The sequence below is a fragment of the Haliotis rufescens genome, unplaced genomic scaffold (genome assembly GCF_023055435.1).
Source record: "Haliotis rufescens isolate VD_foot unplaced genomic scaffold, xgHalRufe1.0.p SCAF_20, whole genome shotgun sequence".
In the NCBI taxonomy this organism is placed as follows: Eukaryota; Metazoa; Mollusca; class Gastropoda; order Lepetellida; family Haliotidae; genus Haliotis; species Haliotis rufescens.
In genome coordinates this window covers 2,402,106-2,428,529 of record NW_025963891.1, presented here as the reverse complement: position 1 = coordinate 2,428,529, position 26,424 = coordinate 2,402,106, and the positions used below count along the sequence as shown (strand labels likewise).

Genomic DNA, 26,424 nt, shown 5'->3' with positions numbered 1-26,424 from the left:
TAATCGCGTCTGGATCAGACAATCCAGTGATTGACATCATGATCATCAATCCATGCTCTTATGTAGCTGTCCACAGGACAAGGTGCCACCAAAACAGAATATGCTACTGGGCTTTCTAATGATTATATTATTTATATATATATGTGTGTAAAAGTAGATGTACTTGTCACTAGTTTTAGTTTTGAACGTTCATGTATTGTCCATTGGGCTTGTAAACGATGCTAATGAGGGTAATACCTTCTGGTACACCGCTTCATAAGTCAACAATGAATTGAAGTGGTTGGAGAAAAGACTGGTCCTCATACCAGAACTTTCATGATGAAAGTTCATGCTGGTTAAGTCATGGCTGTCATTTGTAGTGGTGAATATCGTGGGTTTGTGTTTCCTTCAGTGGTGAATAAAACGGAAAAGACAAAACACAGCATTTATAGTCTGTACAATTTATTCACACTCATGTTAGTGCACAATATCAAATCACAGTAGAGTCTGGAAGAATGTTCTTTTTAAGATGCCATTCAGAGAGTACCAGATATACCTAGTCAAAGGGAGAGAACTGAGTTTGGCCGAAGGCTGCTGATCCCACACCTAAACCCTGGTATACCTAGCGCTTGTATATATCAATATCTTTGGTAGCCAGTTTCTTAACAAGCATCATGAATAAACAAGGACAACATGGCCCATCTCATTACATCAGAAGTAACTTCACACACTCATTGCAGCTAACAAATCCAACAGACCAGCTATTCCAAAACAGGATGATTAAAATCTGCTTAAAATCTGTTTAAGAACCTAATTCATAATGAAGTGATTCACCTGTATTGTCATTTTCATTTTGCTGACATTCACAAAGGGTTAAGAATATTATTCAATAAGGACCTTATTTCGCTGCCTCCAATTTATACCTTGATCATTTCATCAGAATGTATTGAATGCACTCATTTGAAAATAGCAAAGATATCATAGATATGAATACAACAGAGCATCAACAAGGAAAGAAATCACTTTCGACATATACATGTTCCCTGTAAGTCGAAATAAACAAGAAAAGAAATAGGTAATATCAGTTACTGTGATCTGATCTGATACAGGCGACACACCACTCGGGTGTAGCAGGCCACTCTAACGTACAGCCAGAATCCTAGCATCACACACACAGCAGAATTCAGGAGACACTCACATTACACTACTGGTCAAAACAAATGTCAACACTATTGTAGCCATGGCAAGAGAGTCTTAGCACCCTGGGCGTTGTTGAGGGATGTTAACTTTGAACAGCAGCGTACTACTTGTCAAAACAAACATCACCCCGATCAGGGGCATGGTGCAAAGTTTTCCCACCCATATGATTAAGGGGAATTTTATTTTGAAAAGAAGTGTACTATTCCATACAACAAACATCTCCACGATCAGGGATGTGCTGCTACATTTTCACACCCATATTGTGATTAAGGCGACGTTTAGTTTGAACAGCAGTTCACTACCAGTCAAAACAAACATCCGGACTATCAAGACGACCCTGCACATTATCTTGGCATTTGTTGTGATTGGTAGTGTTCCAGTCCTTGACTCGGCATACAGTATATAGTCACAGTAAATGATTAGGAACATGGAATCTAAAATAAATTCAAAGCCGTGCCTCAATCTTATAAAACTTTTCAGTTAATTAAGAAAGATAAAACCAATAAATGTCTTCAACGTAGTGTTGCATACACATGATAAAATACAAGCATGCTTATCCAAAAGCACAAATGATATTGATCTTGGAAAAGAAACCATCGTTTCAGTATGTTTACTGGTTGAAATATTTCATCACATATCTTTAGATGAAATAATACCTGCAACAAAATCACACTTCACCATGAGTTTCAGCTATTTGATTTCAAATATTTCACCCAATAAACAAATATTTCCTGTACAGCTTAACAACTTTATAAAAGTCGATGGCAAAATATAAATGTTGTGGAAAACAATCATTTTGTAATAAAATATAGAAATAAAAATAATTGAACACCGTTTTGAATCTATTAAAATTTGACCATGCATAATGCACCCAAGATAACACCCTGCTAGCCTAGTGATAATGAAGTTCATTTCACCATTGTTCTGGGCTCATGCAATCAGTATCATAAACATTCATGTCCTAAAATGGACAACGACATATATAGCTAATTTCTAGCTAAAAGGAATGAAAAATAAATCTCTGAGAAGATACATTTCAAAAGGCTTAAAACCAACAACTGTCTGTGATCAAAATAAACATTACCACTCCATCAAAGTTAGATTTAGGTACACACTTTGAACATACCATAACGTATGAAAGTGACAACTTCAATGAACTCTCTTCATCAAAGCATCGCCCAAGCAGCCTCTTCTAATCATACTAATGAAATGCCCTAATTCACAACCATTTTGTTATCAGTACAAATATGGAACGCAGCATGATTGTTTGGAAATGTAATATTGAAATATTCTATGTGTACCATTCCTCTCCTTGGTACCAACATATACATGTAACCATGACAGTTTATAAAACATAATATAGATGATATCACAATGACCACTGAAAGACATTCTCTGTACCGATTCCCCGACCAATGAATGGCCCTCAGCATCTTACATCACCAGGTCACATCACACATTTGAAAATGACACTTCTAACAATTCAACACGAGTAATGAATGCATGCACTGTTCTACACTAGACAACAATAAGGTTTCTATGTTTGGTAATGTCAACCGATAGTCATAACAACAGCACCTAACATAGCCAGTGGTACTTCATGTATAGCACTGAGGTTGTTAAAAGCACAGTGTCCTTGTTTCAATACTGTAGAGGTCTCATTTTCAAATATGTGAAAGTAAGAACATACCATCCATCCCAGATACAATGTATCTGTGAAATATGTTCTTGGAGCATTCAAATTCCCAAAACCATAATATCCAACCAAACCAAGGCAAACAATACTAGCATGTATATACTGTAACATTACTTCAGTTGTAAATTTTAGGATATAGTCAAACTTAACTGCAAATGTATAATTCAGTTTAGTAAATATGTCTGAGGTACTTCATAAAATACTATACTCACTACTACACATGGTTGTGTATTAGATTTTGGGTAATTTGGGTGCGCTAACAACAGGATTATTTTGTTCTAAAAGCTTGCGACCCTCGGTTTTGTAGTCGAATGTGCAGTCATGGGACTCTGCATAGCGATGGGTAGCACAAAAGTTGTTGCCACACCTGCAAATAAAAGAAATTTCAAATTCAGGAATAATCATAAACAATAATACTATTTAACAAAATCATAACAGACAGTTATAAGTGTGGACAGCTTTAAATAAGGTAAATTGTTTGGTTTTCCTTAAAATCTACCTCTCCTTAATGGTTCATATATATTCTTGGTATTGCTGAGTTTAGGGTTCCTGATAGTGGTAATCTTGTTGACAGAAATGACAATAGCTGGGACATATATTACTCAAATATAATGGGACCACCAGGTTCTTTCATTTTACTATACGTAATCTGTCGTCATGACAGATTAACTAGATCTATAGTAAAATAGTACTATGAAAGAATTGAGCAGTCCTGAACCTGTGTTTCAGTAGTATTTCCCCTCAATTTATAGGACAAACGAAAATTGTAGAAAATGACAATGTTTAAAGTCCACATCTTTGTCGGCCTCAATTTATCGGTGCATCGACATGATCAATGTCTTGAGTTACCAAGGTTACCAATCAGCTGTGTTGTTCAAGCTGGCATGGCTAGTACACCACTTTAGCTATCAGCGGAATATTCAAGTCAACATACAGTGTTTTGCAGGAAGCACAGTATTCTATCCTATACTATGTACATGATGTCAGGGGTAGAAACTAACATTTTTAGTCCACTAGTCCTTATAATGATAACAAGTAGCAAAAGCCTTATAAAGGGCAAATTTCTACTACCTTATGTAGTCCTTATGATATGTTAACCATTGGGCAGTTTGACGAGGACTACAGCACTCGTAACGCTGGATGTATACACATTGAAATTCTGGCTGTTTGTTGGAATCAAATAAAACTAATTAAAATTTTTGATTACATGTCACAGAAAGATGACATTTCTATTCTGGTAAGAAATACAAGTGCATTGAGTGTGTAAATGATTCATTTTCTTCAATCAAACATTGAAATCCATACATAAAAATGGCAAAAGGCATCTGAGCTCGTGCAAAATTATTGGAAATCAAGTGCAGTGTGCCACATGCCTTGAACCACCCCAAGTTCTAACTGAGATTCCCCTTTACTAAGAAATAGTGAGTGAGCACATTTGAACAGTATTTCAGTTATATCACGACATATAGCAGGAAAACCGAAGTGATGAAGGTCTTGGACGTTCACAACTTTAGTGAAACCCATAGAGGTACGGCGCTGACAAACCAAGAAACATAATCAGGGCTAACCAGAGTTCAAACCCATGACCACAGGATTCTAGCACTCATCTCTGCACAGCAAACTGCAGCATCTTAGATGACTGGGCCGACTGCCTGAACTAAAAAATAGACCAAATCCTTGAACATTTGGTGTATCTTACCTGCACTGGTAGCTTGTAGCCAGTCCGGTCTTCTTGGCACACACATAACACCTTTTGGATGCTTTCTTCTTGGCCTTGACTGGAGGAAGTCTGTGTGTTGGGGACAGAAGGCGACCATCTCGGCTCGCAGAGAGGCGCTGGAGATGGCCCGACTAGAGGGAGGAGACCAGGAGTGAGTGAGTAAGTGAGTGAGTGAGTGAGTGTGCTTTAATAAAGGCGAATCGGGGGTTTGATCATGTCCAGATGTACATCAAATCAACAGTGCTGAGTGCTAGAGAACTGAGCAAGAATGTCTTTCTATGCATTTAATAACATGATAATATGCCAGTTCAAATTTCTCTAGGCCTATGCACCATGATATTTCAGACTTTTAATCAAGATCTATGTCTAAATATTTTTCAAAGCGTGGTCTAGAATGGAAGTTTCCAGTTGAAACTGCTGTCATAATAGCCTGAGAAAGCTTCTTTCTGATTGGCTAATAGTGACTTCTTGTTATGTAGTTCATTGATCAGTCAAAGTTCAATCTGTCTGAATATAACATCTTCCCGAGGCAAGAGAGTTAACTGACTATAAAAGTCCAGTTTCCACCCTTGCCGAACTAGGCTGGTATTATGGAGTTACATTTTGGCTGGACTAACGAGTCTCTGCATAGTCCAATCAAAAACAGGCAAATCGAAATGTGGTTCTTAAACTGTCATGCAGAGTTTGGTCGATTGCAGGATTTGCACAGCATCTGCAACACCATCTGTTGTCAACAGATATTTTTTCAAGTTTTTAATCAAGGTGCTCATGTGATTTAATGCACTTTGCGATGTAAGACCCGTTTTATCACAATGTAGATCTTGATTGTCGATCAGATAGTCTTGACCATTTTGTTTAAAGCAAATGCAAGTGATACGAGAGCTGGAATCTGATTGGTCCATAGGAGAGGCATAGAAGGGACATAACTTGTAAAAGCCACTGGTGGCGCAACGATCGAGCCCAGGAATTCCAGCCTAGTTCGGCAAGGGTGGAAACTGGACTTTTAAAGTCAGTTAACTCTCTTGCCTCGGGAAGATGGAAAATATGAAATTCCTACATTCAGTGTTCAAGGTTATTTTTACAAAAATAATAACATCATTACTCACCATTAACCTTCCCTCAGGCGTTGGTACCCTTCCTTCCTGAAAGCCCGAATAGTTACTCAGACGAGACTTGCTAGCACTAGACACAAAGTTGCCGATATGAGAAGATCCTATTTTTTCTATGGAGGCTTGTCTGAGTATGCCAGACACTGTCCTGGCTTCACTTGTTGACAAACTTTCCAGCGCATACTCCTTCCTTCTCATATCCAGGCCACCATAGCGACTTGAGGTGGTGGGTCGCAGTACGGAATCTCGCAGGCCTAAACTTATGTCTCTCTTGCTTGAAGAAGAACGTTTGAAATTATCAGAGGAATGATCGGCTGCCACTTTGACCTTGTCCTTAGAGGACGTAGCAGGTCGAAATGACTCCTTGAAACTTTCAAAAGTGAAGTCCTTTCGCCGTGAGGCAGAAGAAGTGGAGGGAAGGTAACGCGTGGAGTCTGTCATGCTACTCAACCGGTATAGGTCCCGCTTCAAAACAGAGTTCACGAGAGAGTTAGCAGTGGTATCACTATCGTCCACTTTCACCGTTTCATCCGTATTCACATCCACTGACGTTTTCTCCCCTACTTCTGATAGAGCTGTCGGGGGTGACACTCGAGCACTGTCCTCTTTCAAGATGTGAAGAGGCTGACCAAGTTTGTCCATGGAATCTGTCGTAGTCGACAATGTTTCCACAGCCTTGTCTGCCACTGCTACAACTGATGACACAGACGGCGAGGCGAGGAGAGCACCAGCCCCCCCATCTACATCTACAATGGCAGTGTCTGCATCATAGACACCCTGGGTGGCAGGGAATGTGCAGCCGACAGAGGGCAGGACTGTGTTCTTGTTGAGGGTGTTACTGTAGGGTCGACCGGCGCTCGGCAACTGGCGCAGTCGGAGACGACTGCTGGCTCTACCTGAATGGCTGGAGTGACCTGAAGAAGGGGGCTTTGGTGGTTTCTGAAACACAAATGTAGGCATATGTTCATTGTTAATAAAGCTTACAAATATCATGGTCATGTAGCGAACATATTCACATTTTGTGTATATTACCTTAGTCAAGTCATCTCTCACAATAACCAATCAGAGGAGGCAGAGCATCTAAAAGTCTCATCCAACTCCCTCATTATTATTGGATAAAATTTAGGCCAATTAGAGGACAGTTATGATGAAGAAGCAGTCTTTACAGACCAAATACTAAGTAATACCGGCAGTAAGACCTGACCTTTTTGGTGAGCGTCAGCTTCTCCATGTTGAGGCGAAGCTGTGTCACCTTCTGCTTCATCTTGTCATTCTCCTCGGACTTCTCCTTTGGCGACGAGTCATCTTCCTCCTCCTCCTCATTGAAGTTGTACACCGAGGCACTGCAACACAATACACAGTACATAGGCACTCATGGTGAGACAGTCATAACTCCTGTTCACAGAGTTTCAGATGGCCTTCAGTCACCGGTCATAGACCAATAAAATTTCAATTTGACCGATAGTTTGTTTAAATAGTCCGACTTTTGAACGATAGAAATGCTAAGCAAGGCTTCACTCATATTATAATTTAATAATTAAAAAGTAAGTAGTAAGGATTAGTCCTGCTTACAGTAGAACAGTAAAACATCTTACAACAAAACAATGCACAGCCATCAAAATTTGTAATTAAAATTCTGGGCAGCACATGGCTTTGCATTGCACTTTCTGTATCAAAGGGAAACGCTTTCAGGAGCCATCGTGACTTAGTCAAGCGCTTTTAAAACCTAATGTTTTATTGGCCAGATTGTATATACCCGGTATTCATCCAATCACGAATGGTATTGCATTGATTTGTTGTTATGGTTTGTCTGCCATTTTGGTTGATTTGACTTGCTGACTTTTGCCCTTGACTTTTCGTGGGTCCAAGTCAATGGCCTACATGCAGCTTTTTGTGTCAAAATCACTGGTTCAACATAATGACCTGAGTACTAAGGGCATTGTTCCTTTTATTTTAAGACAGTTTTCATGAACGTAGTACACAGATCAATTGAGAAACTGTCTGCACATGCACATACCCTGGTACTGAAATTGTTAAATGTGAACCAACTTCTAAATGACTATCAAAGACCTGATCTCAGTAATCCTGTCTCAGGTTGAAGATATTAATTTCACTCACATCTGACAATAATAAATACCAGAAATCTTTGAAGCCATAGCAACCAGAAATCTATGACACATAAAAACACCTACCTGAGAGACTCTGAAAGTGGTGTGAGTGTCCCATCACCTCGGTCTACAACACGGAAGAAGTTCAACTGATCTCCCTCCCGAAAAACTAGGAGGGTCACATGGCGGTTGCCAGGCAACTTGTCCAGGATCTCCTCACGATTGGCTTCCATATACTCTGCCATTTCCCTGAGAGCAGTATCCTCAACCGGGACTGTAACAAATACCACATCCTCATCACTTAGCAGCGACGGAACCGCAGGCATAGCTTGAGAAATATTGAATTTTAACAGGGATTGACTTAGGCCTCGATTTTGTGATATTCTCACATAGTTGTCATGGATATCTCATCGACTTCAGCACAGTGCAAACGTTGTTCATCCCTCATCAGAAAAATGAGTGTTCATGTATACAACACAAACACCTTGACAACGCATGGAAATCTTATTTCATTTAAAACAGTGATCTACAACATGGCAAACATGCCGCCATTTGCAAAAAATGAATGACATAATTGTTGCTAATAAAACAATAGACTGAACCTGGAATAATGTTTGTTGTATAATTAACATATGACGGACTGTCACTAGTACTTGATTGGAAATTCAACAATATTTCCTTCGATACAGAACACACTACAGACGAAAAGCACTGTGTTTCATAAAATATCAGCTAACTGTTACACCATTAACAACAGTCGTTGTTTCATGTCTACTTCAATTATGATCTAAACACACATTGTCAGTGATGTCAGATGACCCGTAAAGATCCGGGTTAGAATAGGTCTTCTGCAACCCAAGCTTGCCATAAGAGGTGACTATGCTTGTCGAAAGAGACTATTAACAGGATCGGGTGGTCAGGCTTGCTGACTTTGTTTGTGCATGTCATTGTATCCAAATTTTGTAGATATCAAGAAAAAGGCATTATCACTATCCCACACCATAAGGCAGATTAGAATTTCATTTGTTCATATAGTAGTAAACATAAACTATAAAAAAAGAGTCCCATAAAACATTAAAAAGAGAAAGGCACTTGGGTCGCTTTATCATTTATGTCATCAGAAAAAATGATTAAATGTGAAATTAATACACACAAAAGGCCTCTTCTCTGGAAAAAACCCCTCAGTCTTGATAAGTGTCTCTTAGATAAGATAACTGTAGTTTCTGAACACACACTATGCACCAAGTAAAATAACATGGTCAGTGTGTCCCCATTGCACACACTATCCACTAATATGAAAAGCACGGAGCAATAGCCATAACTGTTCACTAAGTCTCTTGTCTCTTAGATAAGCAGGCAAACTTTCATTCATGTAACTTAAGTAGTTTCTGAGAAAACTTGTCCCCATTTCATGCAGTATGCACTAAGTTGAAAAGCAAGGGGAAGGGGCAATAACTCTGCAACGAAATAATTGACAACACCAATTTTCGAGCTCATTTGAGTCCACGACCAGTAACATTGGTGTGTAAAATTTCATTTCTCTGACTTCAATAGTTTTTGAGAAAGTTTGTCCCCTTTGAGAACCGCATGGACAGACAGACGAACTCCGTTCCTATATGCCCTCCCAGCCCCATTTCTGAAGTATCGCTGATGAGAAGAGATCTTAACAATTATCGATATGAAAATTGTGTCATCAATATCTTACATAAACTTTTGTGATGAAATTAAGTTTTAATTTACCAAAGCAGACTTATTTTGTCCACTGCCAAAGATGGAAAGCAACTGATTTGGTCATATCTACATGTTCTAAAATTTCCACAAAGTAATCCATGCATAAATGTATCAAAACTCACAAGTGATAAGAAACATGCTGTTATCTCTCTCAGCTTTTTGCATATTTGCTCAAAGTTACTTCTCCGATATTTATCGATAACTGAACGACATTTAGTCAAGGATTATTGATCTCTATGATATATATCGATTGCCAACCCTACTCTTGTCATATACCTAAGTAATCAATCTGTACAAAATCATTAATTGCAGAAGTCATGATCTGAAAGCCCTTGGAAATGTCCAATGGAATTAAGTACAGATATTGTAGGTCACAACTTTTGATATGGATGAGTGTCCAAGAGGGGATTAAATGTGATGATTCCTTTGATGAGTTGAAGATGTTTTGTTTAGGATTTTATTAAACAAATATAGCCATGAAATTTCTATAAGTAGCTGCCCTCAGAAGTATGAGTATTCCTCTGCAAAGTTAAGTAGCATACTTGCCAGTGGTGGGACGATACACTGATGCATCGGTGAATCATGATTTTTTACTTCTTGATGCAAGTATATAGTTTCACACTTAGTAAAAAATATCAATTCTAATCTTCAGCGTTTGCTTCAATAACTTACACTAAACACAAATTAGTTGTGAAAATAAGTAGTGAAAAGTGAAAACAAGTATTTTCATCCACTGTGCCATACTCGACACTGCCATTTATAAATCATCAGTGTGCCAGGTATTTGGCCATCCTGTTACGAACATAATCACTTAGGGACCACAGATAAGCGCACATGCAAGTATCGTCCAGGCCCTAATATTTGCTGGCTTGGCCTGCCTACCTCGGCGAGTGTTGATAGGACCTCCCCGCATGGCCAGGACCAGTTTGAGGGTGGCACCATTGTGGATGCTGTAGTCATGCAGACAATACTCGTCCTCCAGCTCCACCGACTGCCAGATGAGATGCTGATGGGAGATCGGGATGCCTGGAACGAGAGGAACACCATTTGCATCACAAAATACACCTCATGGTCAGGATGGAAACACTCTACCCTTGTCACTTAATGTTAACAGGGTTAGAATTTACCTTTAGTAAAATCTAAATATTTTTCACATTTGTATACTTATCCTGCATTACTCCTTAATGTATCTACTGTTAACCTTATGACAGAAACAGCCCTGTGCAATGGTCCAAAACTGAAGAAAAAGTTGTTTCCAATCAAGTCTATCTGCCTGAGGACCAACTCGCACAGCTGTCACGTGATCGCCGGAGGTCTCACCACATTTCTGCTTTTCATCGTACAGACATGTTGTGTCTTACTTTGGTCCACACTATTTGGCTTTAATTTGAGTTACTATCATAAGGTAAGCAGTGGAGGCATTAAGGAGTAATGCAGGAGAAGTAAATAATAGTATGTTTACTAGTCCTCAAAAAGGATGGGCCACAGAGCTGCTTTCATGTCATAATGATAAAAGTGATAGACTGCAGCTGTTGTCACTGGTCCTAAGTGAATTCAACACATCTTGCACTGGTGGCCTTGTTACTTTTGAACCTTGGTTTATAAGTTAACAAGAGTTTGCCACTAACGTGGCTATATCCCCTGCCCCTGTTGCAGAATTTATGACATAATTAAATCTAAACAAACACTAACCTTTTTTAACCGAGGTGGAACTTGTCATGGAAATTGTAAAAAAAAGATGAGTTTGGAACCTAAGTCAATCTTGTTGCCATGGAAACGTAAAAAATAAATATTTCTTAAATTTCTAAATATCAAAAGGCACCAGTTCAGCATGTACCTGACAGACCTGCAAAGTTTGAAGAAAAAATATTGAACGGTTTATGAGTTATGCTCCGGAAACGAACCCTACCCTCACAGAACCTAAGTCAATCTTGTTGCCATGGAAACGTAAAAAATGAATATTTCTAAAATTTCTAAATATCAAAAGGCACCAGTTCAGCATGTACCTGACAGACCTGCAAAGTTTGATGAAAGAATATTGAACGGTTTATGAGTTATGCTCCGGAAACGAACCCTACCCTCACAGAACCTAAGTCCATCTTGTTGCCATGGAAACGTAAAAAATAAAAATTTCTAAAATTTCTCAATAGTAAAAGGCACCAGTTCAGCATGTACCTGACAGACCTGCAAAGTTTGATGAAAGAATATTGAGTGATTTATGAGTTATGCTCCGGAAACGAACCCTACCCTCACAGAACCTAAGTCAATCTTGTTGCCATGGAAACGTAAAAAATAAAAATTTCTAAAATTTCTCAATAGCAAAAGGCACCAGTTCAGGATGTACCTGACAGACCTGCAAAGTTTGATGAAAGAATATTGAACGGTTTATGAGTTATGCTCCGGAAACGAAACGTGACGGACGGACGGACGGACGGACGGACAGACGGACGTACATACGTACGGACGGAGCCCGTTTCTATATCCCCTCCAAATTCGTTGGGCGGGGGATAATAATCGTGAACCCACACTTCAATAGGATCAATTCAACTCTGGTCCTACAGAATATCAGTCTTAACAAGCTAAATGTGAAAGGTTTTCACAATTGTTAGGTCACAAAATTCTGCAACTTTGTCCTTTCATTCAGTTTAAGGTCGACAAAATAAGGAGACTAACATTTCACATTTTTACTTGCCAGTCATGACACTCTGACTTTAAAACCACTGCTAATGTTTACTGACATTTGTCTGGTGGACCAGAGTTTTGTTGTAAAGTGGCAACCAATACATTGACAGCAATTGCTACTAAGGGCCAATATCACTATTTGACAATAGGTGAGAGTTGATGGTTAATGTTTCAAAATATTTCAGGTTTAGAGCCAAGTCAGCAAAACTGTAGCATCAGTACTATCTTGACACCAGTTTCAACAAATTATTCAACAATCATCCATGTATAAAAAAATTATAGTTTGTTGTATATATTTTTAACAAACTGTTGCTCATATGTCAATAAAATGACAACAAATGTGATTCACATGACCACGATGAAGTATAATTTGTTTGTAGGGCTATGTACACATTCATCAAGAAAAGACACAAGGCAAAACATGTGGTTTGATCCCCTGCTCATGATTTCCACCAAAGTGGCAAACGTCTGTGACCTGCATCACTTCAGGCTTTCCTTACATAATGGTGACCCATTGTGATATAACTGGAATAGAGTTAAAGGCGTTAAACCTAACTAACCCACTCACTCATCTTTAGGTTCTTGGGGACAATAAACTGAGGCATGATGTTTGGTAGTGAGGCGGCCCGGTGGAAATCTAACAATTAATTATGTATGGTCTCAGTTGGGTATTTCAAGAATGACTTGAACACTAGACAATATGCCCTATCACTAGACAATATGCCCTATCCTCATGACTCAGGTTACTGTTCCGCAATAATACTTAGTGACATGTGTGACTATCCATCAGGTTCATGCACCATCAAAGGACTACTGGTTTTACAAATGGTGAAGATGTAATTTATTGTCTGATTGACAATAAACCAAATAGCATGTCAGACCACCCAGGTCAGAAACAACTTCCTAATGCCCCTGGCTGCCCCGGGAGATCAATAGCTCCTCCTACACTGGAGTACTTGTGACCCACCACAACAACATTCCTCCCACAGATTGGAGCTCCACAGTCACGAACCCGCAATGTCATGAAATCTATATTAATGACAGAAACAATGTGAATTGTCTCAGTCTTCTAATTATGGGATATTCTACATAAGCCACCACAAACAGGAGTGGGCCTGGCAGTCACTTTACTATGTACCAGTAATACTTTATCATACACAAACCACCCCATGCAGGATTGACAGTCCCATTACTATGCATACTTGATTATTCAACAGTAGAACGTCCTAGGCAGAAACAAAACTATCGATACCAGAGTTGGCCTAGATGAGTATTGATCAGTGAAGCTAGGCACCCCCTACTGCGTGGGTACAGAGACGACAATGAGGATCTGTCTCAAGCACTGACCACGACAGACCTGCTACACTAGCAGTTGTCTCCCCTTCCACAGATATGACCTCTGTATGTTTCATTTCCTCATATTCACCAGCTGCACCTTTACACTAGATTACATGACATTACATTAGAGAAATTCAACAGATTTCCTTCATCATCAACTAGATTTGGATACAAAACATTGTTATTTGTTTTCGTCCCACTCAGCTATATACCAGCTATATTATGACAGACTGTAAATGATCAAGTCTGAGTCAGACACCCAGTGATTGATCTAACAAGCAAGTTAAATGTATTCGGGGTACAATGACACAAAGTCATTAAGTCTGAGTCAGACACCCCAGTGATCGATCTAAAGAGCCAAGTTAAATGTATTTGGGGTACAATGACACAAAGTCATTAAGTCTGAGTCAGACAACCCAGTGATTGATCTAAAGAGCAAGTTAAATGTATTCGGGGTACAATGACACAAAGTCATTAAGCCTGAGTCAGACAACCCAGTGATTGATCTAAAGAGCAAGTTAAATGTATTCGGGGTACAATGACACAAAGTCATTAAGTCTGAGTCAGACAACCCAGTGATTGATCTAACAAGCAAGTTAAATGTATTTGGGGTACAATGACACAAAGTCATTAAGCCTGAGTCAGACAACCCAGTGATTGATCTAAAGAGCAAGTTAAATGTATTCGGGGTACAATGACACAAAGTCATTAAGTCTGAGTCAGACACCCAGTGATTGATCTAAAGAGCAAGTTAAATGTATTTGGGGTACAATGACACAAAGTCATTAAGTCTGAGTCAGACACCCAGTGATTGATCTAAAGAGCAAGTTAAATGTATTCGGGGTACAATGACACAAAGTCATTAAGACTGAGTCAGACAACCCAGTGATTGATCTAAAGAGCAAGTTAAATGTATTCAGGGTACAATGACACAAAGTCATTAAGACTGAGTCAGACAACCCAGTGATTGATCTAAAGAGCAAGTTAAATGTATTCGGGGTACAATGACACAAAGTCATTAAGTCTTCCCACCTGATCCATTAAGTTGCCCTTATGACAGGAACAAGTTGCTGTGGACCTATTCTAATCCTAAAGGAGTTAAATAATATTACATAAAAAAATTATACAGGATAGGAAATAGACTGAAGTTGGCTTTTACTCTTCAAAAAGAATTTGAAGTGACTAATCCTCAGTCAATAGTCATCTTCCAGTCCCCCCGCCGAACTAGGCTGGAATTTTGTGGCTCAATCGTAGCGCTACCTGTGGTTAAGACGAGGTACATCCCTTCTATGTCCCTCCTATTGACCAGTCAGACTCCACCTCTCATATCACTTGCATTTGTTTCAAACACAACAGCAGTCAAGACAATCTGTTTGATAGTCAAAAGCTATATTGTGATACAATGCGTCTTACTTTGCGAAGTGCATCAAATCATGTGAGCACCTTGATTTAAAACATGAAAAGATTTGGAAAATATCTGTTGACGCTGAGTTGGGGGTACACATGCTTTGACAATCCTGTTATCAACCGAAACCTGCATGGCAGTTTACAAACTGGCTGGCAATGTCGTTACGCCATGTTGATTGGACTATGCATAGACTTGTTTGTCCAGCCAAAATGTAACTCCATAATTCCAGCCTAGTTCGGCAAGGGTTGAAACTGGACTTTTATAGTCCTTGCCTTGAGAAGATGTCATTAGTCGTGAGGTGTTTTCAAAGCTGACGACAACCAAAATGATTAATCAGCAAAAACAGTTTCACATTACTGTTATTTAGTGTCAGCCGTTCCACCTTGTTTAAACTGGGGAAAGTGTTAATGACTGCATCACCCAAGCATCGACATCACCATGGTTACAGTCACACAAATTCAGATTAATTGCTTTGCTGAGACATCCACAATTGATCATTTGATAAAAGCAAAGCAAACTAATACTAAAATGAAAATATTGACTTCCACACTTTTCTCAGGCCACGAAATAAACACATACATACGATATGACTCCTATTTAATGTTCTCTTTAAAATAGGCCTACAATAGGTAAGGAAAGAGTGAAAAGAGTCATTAGGTACAGTTGAGTTATCTTGCAAATACAGGGCGACTATCATGGCTGTCGGTGTAATAGCCTGTATGGTAATGTCACTAGTCCCACAGATCTACATTCACAATCCTAGTGGGATAATAATGTCTTGATACACAGTGCTTTCAAAGAGCCTCCAATCTTGACAGACGTAAACACACACCTGAAATGATCTCCATTTGATTCCCGGCAACCTAGTGAAGGGTGGAATTAGGAGGGAGTGACGGGTGGGGAGGGGAGCCAGGTTTCTCCCAGCCCTAACGCTTCCAACACTGGACACTCCAGGGGACCTTCCTCTGCAGGGGGGACATTCTCACAGACAACCCATACACCAATTACAAAAAAGATTGTTTCAACATGTCTAACCTGTTAGTGGTAACAGCTGATAATGAAGGTATACAGCATGTCACCTCATGTTTCAACAGCAGGGTGGAAAATAAACAAACACGAAGAAGATACAATTTTTGTCTTAAATCGGACTACAAACTGTATATGAATTCATGCTGTAATATGGTATATACTTATTACAAGACTGTGCCCAAAACTTTGAGTCAACTAGCCCAAACCCTGCAGATGTTAATACCAATCATTAGCTGATCATGATTTACATTATCTAACTAACAGCAGATGATCAATGGTTGAAAATTAAGAACAAAAGTCAAGGGGGAACAATAAATATGCTACTCAAAAGAAGTTAAAAAACAACTGATTCTTTCCTATTACTATAGTTTATCTGTCCTGCGATAGTAATAACTAACATGAGGATGTGAACATGCATCAACTGGTTGAATGAAGAGCTTTAACATGTAGCAGATACAAAAAACAACATTTCTTGTCTTCATTTAGCAAGTTCATTGTTGAACATGAGCAGGATCCACGTTCCAGGGTCACCATGTGAGTACATTTATCTGAAGCTAATTCATCACTGGTTATGTGACAAACTGTCAAATGGTCTACAATGTGCATTCCCTAAAATCATTTCATTAGCTCACCATTCAGAAAGTTCATTGTGGAAAACAGGAAACGTTTTCAGTTACTTCCTTCAGCAAGTTTCCTTATATGTGCTGAAAACAATGTTCATCTACAATGTTTGTGTTGGCAAGTGTGAGTTTAGTTTACACTGCTTTGAAAAATATTTCAGTTATATCATAACATGTCAGCTTGATGTGGGAGGAAGGCCCAAAATGATACAGGTGTGGGAAGCTTACCTCTTCTGTAAAACCCAAATACCTAGGTCAGTCCCTGTGGACCGGCAAATAAAGTACCTTATAAATCTTTGTTGTTGAACAAAACATCAGTGATATTAAAGTCGGCTTGTCTGTTACCATCAGGGTTCCCCGTGTCTATTTCTAGGTTAAATATCCATTTGTAGTGACTTGTCTCGAAATATATAAAAAAAGAAGAGAAAATTGTGACTGAAGTTTGTGTGGATGGCGTATAGATCTAACTAAAGTATTTCAGAGATGACATCTTTGCATTGAACATGATGTTGCAAGAATTAAAACCAAATAATTTTCATACGTTTTTTTATTTGTTGAAAGTTGGGACTGGCAATAATTAGGGGGGACTGGTAATTTTTAGAGATGCCAGTCCACAGTGACGGGCAGTTTCAAAAGCCAGCGGGAACACTGGGTGGTGCTGGCAACCAATCCCATGGTTGGTTAGGCACTGACAAATTACAAAATCAAATTATTTGTGCATGTGTTGTACGTGACTGTAAAATTAGAAAAGGTCACCTTACACATGCCCAGTGTCAAGTAAAACTTGTGAAATTTAACCCCAGCATAGTTTGAAAAAGGAATGCAATGTCATGACCCAAAAATAATAACAAAAATACTCCCTGACAAAAACAGAGTCTTATTGTACTAACACAGACAATCCTTTTCATTATAGCACATACGAATTATGACCAATATGTGACAAACTGTCACTGATTGTGGAGAACCAACACAGCCACCTCTGTTGGTCAGGTCTTATGGCTTGGTGCCATATTTTCTACAAAACAAGCTACCAGTAAATAGATGGTACACTTTGCCTAAGTAGCCTCCACTGACAAAGAGTGAACAAAGAACTGAAGTGACACCCAGTGAGCTGAGCCACTCCTCAGTGCTCCGAGCCGTGATTACATCACACAAACTCATATCAACAGTTGTAGCAGTACAAGCATGCCAGGGGAACTAATCTGGCAACACAAGAACTTCTTAAGGTATTAATCATCATAATCAAGGATCAGGCAGGTTGGACAGGTATCGGGGGAGATCGTCTCTACTGGGATAATCCTGTTAGACTGCCTTTGAAAAACTTGTGTTGCATGAAAGTTTATTGCAACCATGTGGAATCGAGGGACTCAATTAGTGATCTATTCATCATAGCCATTGAGAAGTCCTACTTAACTGTGTGTTAACACTGCCATATTGACCAGCTAAGCGTAAGAAAATTACATGAAGCTGTGATTAATTGCTTCCTCCATAAAGCATCATGCCATAACTCAGGCCAAGTAAATATATGTATGTCTTGTGTAATGAGTGAGTGAGTTGGGTTTAACACCGCTTTTAACAGTATTCCAGTTTTATCACGGCGTGTCAGCTTAATGTGGGAGGAAAGCCCGAAATGATGCAGGTCTCAGCCGTTTACCACTTCGATGAAACCCACGAGCACAGGTATGGTGCTGACAAACCTAGAAACATAATCGGGGCGAACCGGGATTCGAACCCACAATCATAGGTTTCTAGCGTGCCCAAGAAACGCAACTCAGCACAGCAAATCGCAGCACCTTAGACGACTGGGCCACCCATGCCCCCGTCTTGTGTAATGAACATAGGTGGAAGATTTACTCTTCTTGTGCAAAGATGTGTACACATGTGTAACTGTTGATTGACCTACATGTGAAGTTACTTGTTTGAACCAGCCTAAAAACATGAACAGCTTATGTATTCAACCATTTTGAAACTATCCTGTGGTTAAGATACCCCAATATCATTCAAATCACACCTTTACCCAATATGTTACCTCTCTGCATGAAGATCAGAAAATACATCCATAGGAAATTGTCTCAGGTGAACTTTAATGAACTTTTACCACTCAATTTAAATGAAGGTTGCTTGGGTTCTTGAGCCAGTAAGATGTCAGCATTCCAAAATGACAAAGCTTCATTTCATTACCAACCGAATTTGAAAATTTTGATTTGTGAAAAGGAAAACCAACAAAGAACACAATACTCTTTTAATGGTATTCCTGTTTGGGCACAGTTGACTTGGCACTCAGAAACAACTAGCTGGATAAAGTACCAACAATTATCTAAAGGCATCGCCTTAATTATGTACATTCGGAGCAAGGTGTTTCGGCTTGTGCTCAATCTTCTTCATATGCAGAAATCAGACATGCTGGTCGGAATACTTCGTACTCATAGCAGGAATTTAGAAGCCTCTATGATAACAGGCTAATCAGAATGTTCACCTGATGGCACCTAGTATGGAGCTGTCCTCAGATCACCATGCATAGAGGTATCGCGTCAGAGTAATAGATCTGATTTTAATGAGATTAAAGCACATGATTTGTACAAAACCTGTACAATAATAAAGATGTTAGTTAGAATAGCTTAGACAAAACACAAGAAACAGAAGGATATTTCTTTGAGTGAGTGAATGAGTTGGTGTACATGACACTTGCAACATTTACTGCTATTTAATCAGTTTCTGTTTCAGGTCCAAATATGCACACACTGAGAAATTCCAGCGTGGCAATGAAAGACACAGAGAGATTAATTAAATGTCGCTGTGAACAACATTTAAGTTATATTAAAGCAAGCCAACTTAACATGCTGTATGTGTAACGAGATGACACAGGTCTCGGGCGTTCAGCACTTCGGTAAATAAAACCCATGAGCAAGAGAGAATGGTACAAAACCCTCAAGAATTACGACGGCAAATATGGGATTCTAACCATTGACCATTGCATCCTGGCACAACTACGAAACACAACTCTGCACAGTGAATTTCATAGTCACTCATACTCCCCAGCATTCATCATGAACATAAAAATTCAAGTTCAGGTTTTACATCAAACTAACTTTTAAAACATACAACAAATTTTGCAACAGTTTTACCAATATATAAATAGTTGAAAAAATAGCACTGAAACAACATTATTAACATCAGTTATTATAATACAAACACATGACAAAATATATAACATAAATCAGTCTGGGACAAAAACTTTTGAGTTCACTGGCCTGAACCTGTCCACTGGCATAATTTTCAGATTTATTTGCAAAATAGTGTTTTGATATTAACCATGAAAGTCAAGGGGTCGTTGTCAGAGCCCTGAACATGCTGAAGTTAAGATTTGAAGATTTAGAAGTTCCCTAGATTGAAATACTATGGGAGCAAACCTCAAGAAACCCTTAATTTCTAACACTGCCTAAGTCAATGACTGCCAAATATTTGTCTACAGTACAATCAGTCAAAATCCAAATCAAAATGCAATATGTTTCAATGAAAATATGCAGGAACATATTTTGATTTAACAATCTTTTCAATAAGAAATGTAACTGGATACAAAATAGGAACAACACCCCTCATACGCTGTTGAAAATATAACACAATCGCTGAATATCAGATAAGATATTGCCAACCAAAAACCACTAGTCAGAACCAGTTTGGGGTGCACCTTTTGGGCAAATGATAAAAAGAAAATTGGGGCTTGGCACCATTTCTCATCACGAGCATTCAAAGTGATCGCAAAAAGTAAGGAAAGTTTTGCTGTTGTAGCTTAACTTATCTGTGACTGAGTATGGCTTTATGACGCTTTTGGAATATTTTGGACACCAAATATGGGCTTCACACATTGTACCCATGTGGGGAATTGAAGCAGGATATTGGCATGACATTATGGCTTTACTTGTCTGTGTATCTGTTTGATGAGTATTTACTTATGATACATATTTATGTATGATAAGTACTTATTTCACAACACTGTCAACAATGGCAAGATTTTCAGAGCTGATGATGGTGCCTAAAGAAACTCGTTATCATCATCTTCTAAAAAAACTGGGATATTCAAAGAATCTAAAATTCTTAAATCAAAATCTGAAGCAATGCGACATATCCTATCAAAATATCTCCTCTCTGAAGGCTTCATGATCCTGAAACATTTTCTACAAATGAAGACTATTTTATCAATCCTAAATACAAAGTTAAAGTTAAACACACTGAAAACACCAGCCCTTCCGACTCCGATGATGACTTGAGACAGAACTACCGAGCGAATGTGAACTTCTCACACCATCTGAAACGGCTACCCATATAGACGCCATTTGTCAGTTCTTTCAGTTGCCCTGGTTAATCATCGAAAGTGTATAATAGTATTGATGACATTGAGACGAAACTCGACCAAATCCGTCTTTCAACAAATGTACAAAGTAAAATCACAGACTTCCTGAATGAAGGCAAGTGACTCTTGTGTCTGTGTATCATTGAAACATGTTTTTAATATTATTATGTATGATGAATAAACATAGTACATGTACAGTGCACACTTCATATCGAGATATTTATCGAGGAACATGTGATCACATGACTGGATCCAAGATGTGAGACGGTCGAAATGCATACAAGGAAAGAGGAATATAACAAACTTAAATTAGTGGCCCCTTTGAGTTCATCATACATGTTATAACCATAGTTTACTGTATATCCAGATTTCCTCAATTCACATTATGGTCCTACACCATTTCTTTTCTCTGGGCCTTGTGCATGGTTCATACAAACTTTCAGTCACCCAATTTCAGACTTTTCAAAGCTAAATCCAGATACAGTTTTGAAGGCCATCACTGACAAACAAGAACAGAAGACAATTAACAAACTTCCACCATTTGCAAGTGTTTGTATACTTTAGCATGTTTAGAATGTATCGGACACACCATCAGATATCAGTCAGCTGGCCACACCTCTTTCTGTGAGAAAGACTAAGCCTACTTTGACCTTGGGTCCTGGAAAGCTAAAATATGTTAAATCATACACCATGAAGTCTCAAATTTCCTATTGTATCAAAGATTTGGATAATGTGGTACAGTGTTTGATGATGAGGGGGGTCGGTGATCTTTGAGCATGCTTAGGTTTTCTGCTATCTTATGCAATCGGGGTGACATTCAGTGACACCAGGGTCATAAAAAAAACCCTTGACTTTCATGCTTTATGGTACAAGTGGTGAACTGTGCATCAGTGAATTGTTCCTTACATTGAAAACAAAACAAAGGGCTATTTTCACATCTATGAAAAATGATTTCAAACATTCAACATGTTCAACTTTTCTATCTGTGTATATCCTTTTGAATCCTCCAGGGAATTCAGCACATGGTACACTGTAATCTCAACTCTGCATATCTTGATTTCCCAACAAGTCAGTTAAACCATTCATGAGAACCAGAAAGATCTGGATAAATCTGCTTATGACAAGTTTTGTGATAAACATGTGTAACATGGTCCAAATCTAGCTACTGACAATAAAACACGCCAAACAAGGGATATATATAGCTGTCCTCACATGTCAAAATTCAGTCCCAGTCATCGTTGCCTTAAATGCAATGTTGCAAAATCTATGAATATAAAAAAAACAAGAGTTTGCCACTAACTTGGCTACATCCCCCGCCCCTGTTGCAGAATTTATGACATAATTAAATCTAAACAAACCCTAACCGTTTTTAACTGAGGTGGAACTTGTCATGGAAATTGTAAAAAAAAGAAGAGTTTGGAACCTAAGTCCATCTTGTTGCCATGGAAACGTAAAAAAAATAAAAATTTCTAAATAGCAAAATGCACCAGTTCAGCATGTATTGACAGACCTGCAAAGTTTCATGAAAAAATATCGAACAGTTTCTGAGTTATGCTCCGGAAATGAAACGTGACGGGTGGACATACGGAGCCTGTTTCTATATCCCCGCCAACTTTGTTGGGCGGGGGATAATAAGAACGTGGCAGGGGTAAACACCATGAATAAAATCTAACTAGTCCACAATTTGTATGAATTTGAATAGTGTTTCTGTAATATTAGCCATTACTACATTTTCATGACTTAGAAAGAAAACTGCTAGTCATTCCCAACACTGTGTGGTATCTGTGTTGCATAAGAAAGAGGGTAATAGGGATCCTCTAGGTTTGCTGACATTGAAATAGAAGCCTTGGACCCTGCAACTCTCCAATTTTTCAACATCATTGTTATGAACAAAGACCCTTGACCATTAACATGTTCATGCTTCAATGCAAACACTAACATTCTCAATACTTGATAATAACTATTGTCACTTTTCTTTCCCTACATGTCATGCACATATTTTCCTGTTTTATTTCATGCAACAATTATTTCCTTATTCATGTCATTCAAGCATCAAATGATGACAGACAAGTAACATTCATACAGCACATAACAGTTAGATATTTCAGTAAACATGACATGAGCACATAACAATTGTGCCCAGGGACCCCCACTGGCTGCCTGTCAGAGCCCAGATTGACTTCCAGATTCTTTGCTTGACACATAAATCTCTTCATGGACTGGCACTGTCTGAAATTATCCATCCCTACAGTGCAAACATGTGACTTATGTTCCGATCATCAACATCTCGACTGGACCACCTCATAAACTGAAGTCCTTTGCCAAGTTTGGTCAATGATCATTCTCCCATACAGCTCCTGTCTTATAGAATGATCTTCCATACAGCACTACAGAATGCTGCCCGCAGATATTTTAACCTTTCGGACATCATGTGTTTCTAATGCATTAGCATAATGATAAGAAAAAAAACCCACAAAAGTGTTTTTCACAAACATTTGAACTGATCATCATATGATCATACTGACAGAAAACAAACAGAAGGCCTCTCATGCATATTATCATAATTCATCTCTGACTTAAAATGAATACAGAACTCGCCGCTATGTGGCTGAAATAATGCCGATGTGACGTTAAGTTTTAACCTACTCCCTCATTGAATACAGAAATACTGGTACACCTTTAACAACTTTGACAAGTGATGACCATAAATTGAAATGTGACTGTAGCAAACAATGTTATTATGGCAAAACAGATTGTCCACCATTATCACATGGCCTTTTGTTTCCATTGGGTTATGGAGCAAGTTGTCATTGTATGTATAATATCGTATATCAAAATTGATAAAGAATTGTATATAACTTTAAGTGATCAGAACAAGTGTCCCAATTATCTGCCCGAAGAAGTATTCGGTTATTATATTTCAGCATATTTTAGTATACATGGTATAAGCTGATCTTACAAAACCGGAAGAAATTTTACTAAACAGGCTCTGGACTGACACATCACAGGGTGTCATGATATCTAGGTATGATGCCATCTTGTGAGCAATTTGGGCTTGCTGGAAGGATGTACTAGTTAATATGACAATGGGCATAATAAAAGTTGGAACTTTTAGTTAACCTGGACCCATGCATAAATGCAATACTGACTATGCAGGATAACAACATGTAAGTCACTATGTGCTGCCTGGTGTTTCTTCAATGTGTATCCAACATGTTCAAGATCAGAGTTCAAGTGAGAATTGTGAAATTCCAAGATTGGCTAGTGTTTATCCCATATGGGAGTTTAGTCAAGGACCTACTGCTTACAATATTGTCCAAGCCCAATAATGATTTGTGCCACAACTCTGCAGCATTTACGACTGACACCTGTGGTACAGGCCTAGATTTATTTCTCTCAAATATGATTACCTGGGCCTACTTTTATTGTGCATATAATGCATCATACATATCGCTACGTGTAAATGCAGCTGATATAAGATTACAATAGTTACACAAATCACATCGTGTAATAAATGACATTTCTTTATTCGTACTCACCTTCCAACCTTTGTATCTTCGCTTTTACAGACATGATTGTCTCGAAAGGTGAAACGCGAAGTTCAAAGGCTGTGCCTGTTAGTGTTTCGATGAACAGCTCCATCACAAGAGGTCCTCGATTTTTCGAGGCCTTCTTTTTTCCGACGGATCTCCGCTGTTATATATCTTCGTCTTCGATGACAGTCATTTTCCTTCGTTCATTTCCAAACCCGATCGGGATCAGAAAACCAAAACAAAGAGCACACCCACCTAGTTTTAATCTAAGTTACCGCCATTTTGGTTTCAAATTCATCATGGATAGTTTCCTTTTGTCCACATTTGATGTCTCAGAGGATTATATACAAATCCAGGTCAAAAACAAACTTATAGCACGCTGACTAATAACCTCCGAATAAAAACATGGAGGGACACAGGAATTCGAGGACATTAGCAGTGCCCGTATGTCGTAGTCACTGACAACAATTTATCACGGAAAGTTTCGGATCTGATAAGAAACGAAATCGGAATTGGCAAGAAAAATCCCTACACACGCAATCCTGGGTGGATCAAATCGGTTCTATCTGCTTTAGCGAGAGGAGTAATAGAAAACATATGTTAGGTCGACACAGCACGTTAGTAGTAAAGTCTCGATTTTATTCCACACACGATATTGGACTGATTGAATAATGTCTTCCAATGTACAGGAATAAAGTGAGTAGAAAGGTAGGGGAATGTAGAGTGGACGCTTCGTACAAGATTATCAGCTGACGGTTTGAGTTACAGAGACTGTAGGTGTTGCTTTCCAATTATTTTGTATCCAAAGTCAATAAATAATCAAATCTTGACCAAGCAATGATTGAGATGCAACATTAAACTAACTGACCCAAAAATCGGCGTGTTTCATAGAAGACGCAGTCGGGTAAACTAACATCTAGTCTCTGAAATGAACATATTTTACAGACAAAAGCAGTTGTTAAATTATATTTATATAATATAATAAACAGGAACCCAGAGACTTTCTTCATACTGCAGTAATCTAGACTTGCCAAACATTATAGACTTGCATGGGCTGTATTGGATATATTTGTTTCAGGGTCTGTATGACAGACAAGCAGTCGGGATACAATGACATATGCCGCAATTTCGTGTCGAAAGGCGGATCTTGAACATGAAATGTGAGGGAGTGAGTATGGTTTTACGCCGCTTTTACCAATATTCCAGCAATATCACGGAGTGGGACATCAGAAATGGGCTTCACACATTGTACCCATGTCGGGAATCAAACCGGGGTCTTCGGCGTGGCGAGCGAACGCTTTAACCACTAGGCTACCCGCCCGCCCCTCATGAAAAGTGAAAAGGGGGAGTTCTAATATTGTACATAACATACCACATACTGGATCCACCAGTGTCTCAGACACACCATAATACAGATATTTCTTTTCTCATAAATAGCCAGAATTGTTTGACAGTACAGTTTCTGTCCGAGTGGTGTGTAGTATTAACATTTGACTCATTTTTGTTTTTACAGTTAGAGTTTAAGCAAGGAGACTGTACAGACTCCTTTGTCCCTGGGCTCCCGTCTAGGGTAATTCTCGACGTGAATGGTGCAATTACTCCTACGTTGAATGACCTGATTCCAGCTTGCCTGGACTATCTATTGGTCCAATCCTTATCTGTCTTAATTTATGTTATCTTGTAATGGGTACGTGTGTAATGTGCGTGTGTTACATGCGTACGTGTATGTGTAGGTGCAACAGTGTGTGCATATGTGTGTGTGTGCGTGCGCGTGCGTGTGTGTGAACGTATTACGTGAATGTAGAAATTTAATGTGAACATTTATTAATATTTTTTAAGCAATTCTAAACTGATGCTTTTATATTGTTCATATTGCAATGTTGTATGTTTTCGTGACTTATCGTAACTTATCATGTCGTG

At 38.8% G+C, this 26,424-nt stretch overlaps 1 protein-coding gene across 1 annotated transcript; it reads right to left on the bottom strand.

Moving 5' to 3' along the window:
- Window positions 1–424: 424 nt before the first annotated feature.
- Window positions 425–24,953, bottom strand: LOC124142731 (AN1-type zinc finger protein 4-like). Its single transcript, XM_046511353.2, has 7 exons — window positions 24,511–24,953; window positions 10,426–10,569; window positions 7,897–8,086; window positions 6,909–7,047; window positions 5,702–6,643; window positions 4,575–4,726; window positions 425–3,242 (listed from the first exon to the last, which is right to left on the bottom strand). Exons 1-7 carry the CDS (start codon window positions 24,611–24,613, stop codon window positions 3,107–3,109), a joined length of 1,806 nt encoding a protein of 601 aa, XP_046367309.2. The 5' UTR covers window positions 24,614–24,953; the 3' UTR covers window positions 425–3,106.
- Between the last annotated feature and the right edge of the window lie 1,471 nt (window positions 24,954–26,424).

Coding starts and splice junctions, on each gene's coding strand:
- LOC124142731 (XM_046511353.2), bottom strand. CDS start 24,613: ATGGAGCTGTTCATCGAAACACTAACAGGCACAGCCTTTGAACTTCGC. Junction 10,570..24,510: donor GAAGATACAAAGGTTGGAAG/GTGAGTACGAAT, acceptor CTCTCGTTCCAG/GCATCCCGATCTCCCATCAG. Junction 7,048..7,896: donor CCACTTTCAGAGTCTCTCAG/GTAGGTGTTTTT, acceptor ATTGTGTTGCAG/TGCCTCGGTGTACAACTTCA.